General features: G+C 56.0%; 1 protein-coding gene across 1 annotated transcript; it reads right to left on the bottom strand.

Moving 5' to 3' along the window:
* Positions 1 to 92: 92 nt before the first annotated feature.
* On the bottom strand, positions 93 to 9,571 carry SLC30A2 (solute carrier family 30 member 2). The gene is made up of 8 exons (XM_019980830.2): positions 8,649 to 9,571; positions 7,717 to 7,931; positions 6,619 to 6,765; positions 5,791 to 5,944; positions 4,831 to 5,005; positions 3,990 to 4,095; positions 2,564 to 2,698; positions 93 to 2,076 (listed from the first exon to the last, which is right to left on the bottom strand). The coding sequence occupies exons 1-8, from the start codon at positions 8,696 to 8,698 to the stop codon at positions 1,931 to 1,933; spliced, it is 1,128 nt and encodes a 375-aa protein (XP_019836389.2). The 5' UTR covers positions 8,699 to 9,571; the 3' UTR covers positions 93 to 1,930.
* Between the last annotated feature and the right edge of the window lie 1,238 nt (positions 9,572 to 10,809).

The raw sequence follows: 10,809 nt of genomic DNA, 5'->3' as shown, positions 1-10,809 counted from the left end.
AGTGGGTGAGGAAGCACACAGCTGCAGCTCAGGCAGTCTTCCCACGGTGGGGAGGACTCCAAGTGCCAGGCCCAGATGGGGAAAGAGGCACCTTTTCCCTCCCCACTCCTAGCTGCTGCACCCAGAACGCTGAACTACCTTGGCAAGGCCTCGCCTGTGGGCTGCCAAGCCAAAAGGCTCATACTGTACCAACATGCAACCCAGAGCAGGTCCCCAGTCCCTGCTGTAGGGGGAGGCCTAGGGGAACAAGGCAGAAATCCCAGACCTGCCTCACACCGGCTGTGTGACATTGGGCAAGTGACTCAACCTCTCTGAGCCTCAGTTTTCTCATCTGCAAAAAGGGAGGACACCAATGGCTGTCTCTTGAGAGGGGTGTGCAGACTTGGCATACAGCACAGCCTAGAATCTGGGTTCTTGTGGCCTGTGATGGCTGTGGGGAGGAAGACTGGGGTGGATTAGAGCTCCGTCAATCAGAAGTCTATCTCTCTCACACACACATATCCAAGCCAAAACAGCCTCCCACCGATTTTAATGGGCTGAAGAACCTGCAGATAGACTGAGATCACAGGCAACCCTGGATGTGAGTGCTGAAAAGGCACAAAGAGGTCATTTCACTGACGGGAAGAGAGAGGCTCAGAGGAGAAGGCGAGAGGGACCAGCCCCTCCTGCTCCCACCGTCGGTCAGGACAGGGTCAAGACAAACCCAGTGCTGCCCCAGGAGGCTGGGAGCCCACCTGGCTCCTCTGGCCATCCTTCCAGAATGATGAGAAAAGGAACCACTCTTCCACAACCACCATGTGCTTGGCCCACTTTGGCTCCAAGCCTCACAACAACTCTGTGAGGTGGGTGTCCGCGTTCTCAGCCCACAGATGAGACAGGCCCTGACCCACCTGAGGGCAGAGACAGACCATTAGATCAGGGCCACCTGCCGACTGGGCGCACTGCCTCCTCTGCGACACGGACTGGGGACAGGTCCCTCCACTTCATCGCGGAAGCATGAGCCACCTCCTGATGCAGGAAGCCGGGGGCTCCTGTTTGGGTTGTGCCCGCTTTGTCATCCATCCCCAAGTTCTGAGCAGGCCAGGACATGCTGGCAACAGAGCCGGCCCAACCATATCTGACGTCAGGCTCCTTGACCCCAGGACACAATCAGAGCAAGAGAGGTGGCCGGGGAGCTCTGGGGCTCCTGGGGACAGAACCCAAGCTGAAATCCCCGCCAACCTCTACCTCTCCTGCCAGGGCACCTTTGCATTGGCACAGCTTCCTGGGTGAGGGAGGGATAAGGAAAGAGGAACCCAGCAGGTCCTTACCTAGTCAGAAGCCCCCTCCCTCCGGGAAAAGGAAACATGAAATGAAATCATAGTGAAATGATTCAGGCACAGATCAACCTCAGGTGCCCCCTGGATCCTGATTTCTGGGGCCCATGGCCTCCTTAAAGCATATTGTCAGAGGCAGAGGAAGGGGGCTCAGTTCGCAGAGCTGCTTCGCAGATGCATGAGGCAGAGGCCAGACAGACCAAAAATGGGGAATTAGGCAGGCAGGTGAGGAGACAATGAGGCCGGTCTCCCCTCTGTCACCTTTCTCTGTGCCTCACTGCCTTTCCAGAGGCTGGTGGTTGGGTGGCATTAGCTGAGGACTAGGCCCGAACTCTGCCCCGCTGGGAGCTGGAGGAGCGCGGTCACACCAGCCCCATACCTGCCGGGTTCCCCTCCTGGGGCTGGCAGTAGTCAGACGAGGGAGGCAAGGGAGGAGCCTGTTCCTGGACAAGGCCCCTCGTCACTGAACATGGAGCAGCGGTCAGGAGAAGGACCTGGTTCATAACCCAGCCAGGGCAGGCAGAGACCTGGCTGAGCCTGGGGGTGGGGGTGGGGGACACTCAATCCAGCCATCGGCAGGCCTGTCCCCACCCCGTTGATGCCTGGTCAGGTGGTCAGTCCGAGGGGCCCCGGCATGACTGACAGTCCTTCATGTCCTCAGAGTAGTCCTCGATCTGGATGGTCATGGTGTGGAAATGGAACATCTCCTGCAGGCGGTCGCTGACTGCCTTCAGCACAGCCTGGGCGTCTGCATTCTCAGCTGGGGGCCGAGAAGACACGTGGAGAGAGAGGGGAGGCACCAGAGAACCAATTACTCACTCTTGGGCCCTTAGGAGCAAGTAGGAGGCAAGTCTCGAGTCCTAGCCCCAGCAGAACAAGATAGGGGGCCATGAACATCAAGAACCCCCCAGACTCACTCCTGTACCAGGCAACCGTCTGCTTCCCACACCTGGCACACAACCCTAAAAGGGCCGGAAAAGCTCTGGCTTAAAGGTTCAGCGTCTCTCCTCTGCCACTTACTGGCTGGAAAAGCCTAGGTGAGTGCCTTTACCACCTCCCACCCCTATAGTTTCTTCATCTATAAATGGGACCTTGATGATCAAATAAATAACAGATGCCCAGTACTCGGCATGGGGTCAGATCCAAAGCGCCAGCACCGTGAGCGCCCGGCATCATCTGGGCCAGTCGGGCAGGGATGGCCCCGGGGTCCCTGGCTGCCTCTCTCGCACGAGTGCTCCACCACTCACCGATGGCGATGTGGACAGACAGTATAGGCTGGGCCACGGTCAGCGCCCAGATGTGCAGGCTGTGCAAGGCTTCCACGCCCTCCACGGACAGCAGCAGATTCCGCACGGCTGTGAAGTCCACACCCTTGGGGGTCCCTGAGGACGACAGGGACAGGGGCTGAAGGACAGGGCTCCCTACCATCCATGCTGCTTCCTGCTCCTCACACGGCACCTCACGCAGACCTCCTTGGCCAGCAGAGCTGAGATTGCCCCTGCCCCCCGAAACATGCCCCTGCCCCCCGAGCCCCGTCATGTCGCCCTGCTGTATTTTCCTCTTCACACTTGACATTGTCAGAAATGATCTTATTTGTTAGTTTCTTGCTATCTCCCTGTCTCCGATGGAAACTCTATATGTGAGCAGAACAACTGTGGTTTATCACCCTATTAGTGCCTCTTCCCCTAGTATATGTTTGATATAAAAATTTTTTTAAGATAAAGAAGGCAACCCGGGGCTCCCTGCACCCCCATGTGGCATCCTTGTCATCACTTTTATCTGGGTCTGTCACATTCTTGGAGAAAATGCTCTGACCTGCAGCTGAACACTCAGGCTGACCCCAAACCAGGATCCAGACTGATTCCAACTACAGAGACGTACGGCCCCAGACCCCAAGCACCAGAAAGCCAGGTAAGTAGGTGTGGTAACTCAGGGCAGACCATTTGCTACCACTAAGCACCCCTCAAAGCCCTGCCACGTCTTCCTGAGGCGGGAGCGCCTCAGGAAAGAAGGCCTGAGCTGGAGTGGATTCAATAGTGTTTCTTGTCCAACTCCGACTGTCTTTTTCTCATCCTCAATCTGCAACCCCCCAACACTGTGCAATGAGAAGCATAATCCTCACCCCAAAAGGGAAGGCAAGTGGAGACTCAGGAAGCATATGAGGAAGGGCAGGAGGGCCAGGTGCTAGACACACCTGGAAGCCCCCAGACTTGGCAGGGAGGACACATCCCAGCAGGGAGGAGGCACCCTTGGTGGTAGGGGGACGGAAAGGACGATCCAAAGGACATTTCTAGAATAACCACACCTGAGGACCCTGCTCAATGTCAAGATGAGCCTGGGCCCCAGGAGGTTCTCCAGACCTTGCCCCCCCACCATGTGCTGTGATGCACTCCCACACCCAACACACACACACACACACACTGCATGCTCAGTCGTGTCTGACTCTTTGTGATCCCATTGACTGTAGCCCCCCAGCCTCTGTCCGTGGGATTTCCTAGGCAAGAATACTGGAATGGGTTGCCAGTTCCTCCTCCAGGGGAATCTTCCCAACCCAGGGATCAAACTGGTGTCTGCTCGATTTGCAGGCAGATGCTTTGCCCCTGAGCCACAGACTCGAACTTATCTTTGCGCTGGAAAGTAAAGAGCAAAAAGGGCGCTCCAAGCTCGGGCTACCTTCCATCAGCACCAGGATCACATCTCTCAGGATGGTCAAGGTTGTCCCCAGGACGAGGATGGAGAACAGGAAGGTGCAGATGGGGTCTATAAACTTGTACTCTGGCTACAAGGAAAAAGGAGAGGCAGAGCTGGGGGGTCACGCCAACACCTCAGCCTTCCTTCTCCCCTCCCACCCAGCAGTGAGTCGGGGAGAAGGGCTTTTTCTGCGGGGTGGGAACAAGCTTCACCCTGACCCTGCCTCCCAGTTCTCTACCTTTTATCCTGTCCGGAAGGACAGGCAGGATGTACCACAGTTCAGGATAAGATACCATGCCTTCCCACCCCTCCCTGCCCAAGGGGCTAAGCCACAGACAAAGCTAAATGGAATCTTAGGCACCATCTGGCCCAACATCCCAGCTTTATAGGTGGGGTAACAGAGGCTCAATTAGAGCAAGGGACTCCTTTACATCATGCAGCTAGCAAGCGGTGATCTAGGCTTCAAGCCCAACGCTGGGCTCTTTCCATTACACCCCACTGCCTCTATGTAATGGGCAATGCCCAGGCTTCAGCAGCCTACAGTCTTGGATTTGAATCTGACTCTACAACTTACCAGCTAAGTGATGCTGTGCAAGTCACTGAACCTTTCTGGGCTGCAAAAAACACCACCACCTCCCTTCAGGATTCTCATCAAGATCAGAAGTGCTAATGCTTGGTGGGTGTTGGGTAAATGTTTCTTCCCTCTCCCACCCTTCTGCCCAGAGCTGGGAGGGAGCTAGAAACTGGAAAGGGTCCTGTGCAGAGAGAAGCCCCCAGGTGACCTACACTCCCTCCCCTACTTCCCCCTGTCCCCAGCTCTAACCTTGAAGTATAAAATAAAGGCTGCCACCAAAACGCCCAAGCTCTGCAGAAAGTCTCCAATGACGTGGATAAAGGCAGCTCGGACACTGGGGCTTCCCTGCTCCTGGCTGGCGTTGTGGCTGTGCTCGGGGTTACGGCTGTGTCCATGGCCAGACTGGTGAAGAATCAACCCCATTCTATGGGAGTGGAGACAAAGTCCAGGGGCTCGCTGAGGGAGCAGATGGAAGCTTCAAATTCGGCTAGGCAGAGGCCCCCATCAGGACTGACCTCCCTGTGGGGGTCAAAATCCCAACCCCCACCCAAGACTGCATGATCCCTTTGGCCACGGAAGGAGCCCAACGAACGTGGCCTTGGTTTAGAGTTTTGCCAACAGGAGGAGGGGCTCAACTCCATCCAATGCCAGGCTGAACCTGGGCACAAAGCTGCCCCAGTGCCAAACCTCAGAGCAAAAGGGTACCACAGAGGAGATCGAGATCCCCCCAGCATGTCACAGAGGGTGAAGCTGAGGCCCAGAGAGGGAACTGGCTTGCCCAAGGCCACTGGGCAAGGGGGAGAGAACCCAAAATAGACACCCCCGCTCTACACAACTTACATCTCGATGAGACCAACTTCAGGCACATCAGATTGAAAAGGGCTTTGAGATTCTGTCCCTAGGGACCCCTGCTCCTGTAAGCACTGGACTCACCCCACCCCACAACAGGAAGGAAGCCTGTCTCTGGTTACTCACTGACACGTCTGGGGTGGGGACCTGATGCTGCCCCAGGTGTACAGTTCCTGATGGCCTGGCCCCAGGCCCCAGGCAGGGCCCAGGTGTTCCAGGTGCCAGAGCTCAGACCACGAGGGAGATTCTGATCCTGCAGCCATCCTGGTGTGGGGCATGCCCCCCGCCCCCAGCAAGAGCAGGCCGGCAGGTATGCTGTGAGGAGGGGGAGGGTTCGCAGGGACCCCAGGCCACACTCACATGATATTCACGACCACAGCACAGCCCGACGTGATCAACATGGTCTCCTCCTTGATCTCATAGTCTCCAGAGATCAGCCTTTCTGCCGCCAAGTACACCAGCACCCCCGTCACGACCCAGATAGACAGCACAGAGAGCAGGGCACCCAGAATCTCTGAGGAAGAGCCCGGCCCCCAATACCAATCTTAGCATGGGGCCCTGAGGCTAAGGAGCCCCCTCTCCCTCCCCACAAAATCTGAGCCTGGGTCCGATTGGAGGTATGGCTCTGCTGGAGGTGCTATGGCTGGCACCTCACCCCACCACTCGTACATCTGAAAAGGTCGGAGCCAGAAGAAGCTCAAGACATCATCTGGGACAACCTTTTCAACTGAAGCTGACTCATTAAATATATACCCATTGCTCAGCTGGCAAACTGAGGCTCTGAGGAACAGAGGCTGGGCCATCTCCCACCAAGAAGAGAATGACAATGCAGCCCAGAGATGAACTTCAGAAGGCTTTGCTGACTTCTCCCTCCCCCATAGAGCCAATCCATGGCGTTATGTGCAAAGTGAACACCAACATCGTTTATTCTTAAATAAATACAGCTTGCCCTCTTAGGAAGGTAGACTCTCCTTTCCTGCAGGGTGGGAACTCCCAGAGGACAGGGGACTAGGGCTCCCCCATCAGACTGGGAGCTTCCAAAGGACAAAAGTCATGGTTGACATCCTTTTCTCCCACCCAAGTCACCCTCCTGGCTTTACTCAGGGACCCAATGCACTCACCTAAGAACTTACATCTTAACCCACCCCCTCCCCCAACTCCACCCCCATCCCAACCAGGGGCCCTCACCAGCTCGATGCCAACCGAAGTTCATGGTCTTGGTGGCTGGCCGGGAAGACACCCACAGGGAGAAGAGGCTGATAAGCATGCTGGCAAAGTCAGTGAGCAGGTGGGCTGCGTCTGTCATGATCGCCAAGCTATGTGCCAGGTACCCACCTGCAGGGCCAAGAGGAGGGAGGATCCTTATCGGCTCCCCAAGGAGCCAGTTTCCCAGAGTGTGTGTGCAGCAGGGAAACCGCAAGCTCTGGAGAAAGACCAGGGATTCCAGACCTCTCCACCATTAGCTGTGTAACCATGAACAAGTGACTTCCTTTCTCTGAGCCTCGACTTCTAGCATCTGTGAAATGGGATTAGCAAAATCTACTTAGAGGATGAATGTGAAAATTAAGTTCAAATTGGGCCTGGAGGGGAATACCACTGTGGCCCAGTGGTTCAGACTCCCCACTTTCATGGCACCCTCAGTTCGGGTTCAATCTCTGGTCAGGGATCTAAGATTCCACAAGCCATGCAGCGCAGCCAAAACAACCAAAAACAAAAACAAAAACAACAAAAAAAAAGGGCTTGGAAAGCACAGTAGGTACTCAATAAATGCTGTTTTCTTCTAGCATTCAGGTCTTTCCTGACCTACTAGTTTTGTGCGATCTCTGGCAAGTTACTTAACCTTATGATGCCTCAGTTTCATCATAAAAATGAGACTATCAGGACCCATGACAGCATGAGGTTGTTGTGAGGACTGCATGAGACAGTGTGCGTGTGAGAGGTTTAGCACAGTGTGAGTGAGTGACAGTCGCTCAGTCATGTCTGACTCTTTGCAATCCCATGGACTGTAGTCTGCTAGGCTCCTCTGTCCATGGGATTCTCAGCAAGAATACTGGAGTGGGTTACCGTTTCCTTCTCCAGGGGATCTTCCCCACCCAGAGATGGAACCCTGGTCTCCCGCACTGCAGGCAGCCTCTTTACCCTCTGAGCCACCAGGGAAGCCTACTATTAGCATGGCAAGCATACAGTAAATGCGCTTGTTAGTATTAATCCTACAGGAACATTCAGGAGAAAAGCCTTTTGGATCATCCATGTGCCAATTTCATTGAATTAGCCCAGAGTTCTTACCGATGACTTCCCCAATCATGAACAACAGGCAGAAGGCAGAAGCCACACAGAGCTGGCGCCAGGCCCTCTTCTTGGGGTCACCGTGACCGCCAGGACCCTTCTGGGAATGGCAGTAGTGGCTGCTCTGGGGAGCCAGCTCAGTGGGCTGCAAGGCCAGGCCAGGTGAAGACGGAGGGATGCTGCTGGTCCCATCCTGCCACAGAGTTGTGTAAGTCCTGTCCAGAGAGGGAGGGTGAGGGGAGACTCAGCTGAGATGGGAGCAAAGAGGGCTGGCTCTAGTCTTACCTCTCTACGGGGTCTGCGCGTCCCCCTGTGCCCGTTTGGAAAAAGAGTTAGGATATACTCCAAGCTGGACAGACTCTAAGGAGTGACCAGAAGCCCCTCCTTGCAGGAGAGTGCTGGAGAATGACCAGTCCTCGAGTCTTGGCTCCGTGTGTTTTCTCCTCCTCCATCCCTCCCAGGGCTTGGAGGAGGTAAAGACCTTGGGAACTAGCCGGGCGGGGGGCGGAGTGGGGGAAGGGTGGGGGTGGGGCGTGGGCTAGGCTGGGCGGGTCCAGTGGAGCGCGGAGAAGGATCAGAGCTCATGCTCAGGGAAGACAGCAGCTCGCCCCTTCGCAAGGACTTGGAGACACCGGGCTTCCCAGGGCGGGGCGGTCCTCGGGCTAAGTGCCAGCCCCGGGGCGGAGCTCCAGGCACGCACTCCCCCACGAATCCTCAGGGGGTCAGGATCTGTGCTCTGCGGCGAGGAAGGACTGGTCCCTGTGCTCAGCCTCAATTTCCCCTTTCCTCCACCTCCCCACAAACCCTCCTGTCGGAGTGGGGGCGGGGGTCCCAGATCGAGCCGTCGCCAAAACCAACCACTGCCAGGATGGCAGACGGGGAGGTGGGGCTGAGGTCACTGAAATTCCCGCCCCTCCCCAGGTTCTCCTTACCCGACTGCAAGCTTGGCGTCCAACAGATGCATCCTCTCGCCCGCTTTCATGAGGCCCCGCGCGCCCTGCCACGTGCTCCCTGGAGTCAGGCGCTGGGCTCTCCAGCGACGAGCGCTCACCTGCCACCAGAGCGGTGCGCGCAGCTCCGGCCGCACGCACTGCCGAGAGTCCGCTCCCGCCTAGACCGCGCCTGGGCCGCCGAGGGGTCTTCCAGCTGTCGCTACCGCTGCTGCCCCCACGACGCCGGCAGCTTCGCCCCGCGCCCGCTGGCTTTATCAAGTCTCTGCTTCCCCGTGTGAAGCGGCGCGTCGTGCGCAAAAGCCCGCAGGGAAGGGGGAGGGTGTAGCTGGCTGCAAAGGGCCCGGGCGCTGACCCCAGCACCCGGTCCCCGGAACCCGAGGAGCCCACCTGGCCTGCGTCGGAAAGGCTAACCGCCTCCGCCCAGCCCTGCTGCTGCTTGCTTTTTCTGCCTCCACGGCGCCCACTTGCCCCCCGCGCGAGGCTGGCTGCCTCCGGCCGGGAAGTTCTCCGGACACCAGCTTGTTGAAATCGGCTTTGAGTCGCCTGAGAGCAGGAATGTGGCTCCTAGACTCAGAATAAAGGGCCTCTGAGGCTGGGGTTGTTGTCTTCCTCCTCGGGAAACCCGTGATCGGTTTCCACCCACCCGGCTGCAGATGTCCGAGGCCCCCCAAGTTTTTCTGCGCAGGCTAGGGGGCTCCCGGGGGCGGGGTGTGCCTGCACTCAGTCAGAGACAGTAGCCTTCCTGACTGACCCATCCTCGTCGCTCTAGCAGCACCAGTTCCTCCCTTTCTGGGCTCCGATTAAAATCTGGGGTGACCGGCTGTATCTCCACCTCTACATGGAGCAGGGTCGCACTTCAGCCCCAGTCGCCATCTGGACTGAGCTGACACCGCCGCCAGCACACCAGCTATTCTCCACTGCCCCGCGGCAGTTCCCAGGAGCCACGCTGGTCTTCCGCCGAGAAAAGCCAGCTAGCTCTTCCTGCCGGGATCCACTGGGGTTGGATGTGTGCTTTGTGCAGGTCTCAGCTTATCGATCCAGTCGAAGTTTCAAACTGCCCCAGGCTCAGCTCAGATTAATCTTATAATTTATTTGAGGGCAAAGTGAAGTGAAGTTGCTCAGTCGAGTCCGACTCTTTGTGGCCCCATGGACTGTAGCCTACCAGGCTCCTCTGTCCATGGGATTTTCCAGGCAATAGTCCTGGAAATCCTGGAGTGGATTGCCATTTCCTTCTCCAGGGGATCTTCCCAACCCAAGGATGGAACCGGGTCTCCCTCATTGTAGACAGACGCTTTACCGTCTGAGCCAAATGCAAAGTTCATTGTAAATCCTCAGTATATGAAGATTTACAAATTGGATCCAGACACATTTATTCATTTTATATATAAAAAAAACTTTTATGCCAGATTTCCCGTAAACTAATACTTCGTGCTACTGCTAAGTCACTTCAGTCGTGTCCGACTCTGTGCGACCCCATAGATGGCAGCCCACGAGGCTCCCCCGTCCCTGGGATTCTCCAGGCAAGAACACTGGAGTGGGTTGCCATTTCCTTCTCCAATGCATGAAAGTGAAAAGTGAAAGTGAAGTCACTCAGTCGTGTCCAACCCTCAGGGACCCCATGGACTGCAGCCTACCAGGCTCCTCCGTCCATAGGATTTTCCAGGCTAGAGTACTGGAGTAGGGTGCCATTGCTTTCTCCATTAATACTTCCTTGTACTCATTTTAATTGATTTGCAAGAGTTTAACTAATTAGTTAAGACTGTGATATACTGAAAAGCTGCTTCATTTGAGTTCTGTACCTGTCTCCTTCAGAGATCCCCAGAAGTCCTATGCAAATAACCTAACAGTTCGGACACCTCAGCAATTTTATTCTAAAAATGTTGATATCCCTATAAAGAAGGCTTCCCAGGTGGCGCTAGAGGTAAACCACCTGTCTGCCAATGCAGGAGAGAGAAGAGATTTAGGTTTGATCCCTGGGTGGGGAAGAGCCCCTGGAGGTGGTCATGGCAACCCACTCCAGTATTCTTGCCTGGAGAGTCTCATGGAGAGGGAAGTCTGGTGGGCCATAGTCCATGGGATTGCAAAGAGTCAAACACGACTGAAGCGACTTAGCACAGCACAGGTTGTTAAAATACACATG

Source organism: Bos indicus, chromosome 2 (assembly GCF_029378745.1).
Source record: "Bos indicus isolate NIAB-ARS_2022 breed Sahiwal x Tharparkar chromosome 2, NIAB-ARS_B.indTharparkar_mat_pri_1.0, whole genome shotgun sequence".
NCBI classification, from domain to species: domain Eukaryota; kingdom Metazoa; phylum Chordata; class Mammalia; order Artiodactyla; family Bovidae; genus Bos; species Bos indicus.
Note: the sequence above shows the minus strand (reverse complement) of the source record. Positions and strands in the feature narration are given on the sequence as shown.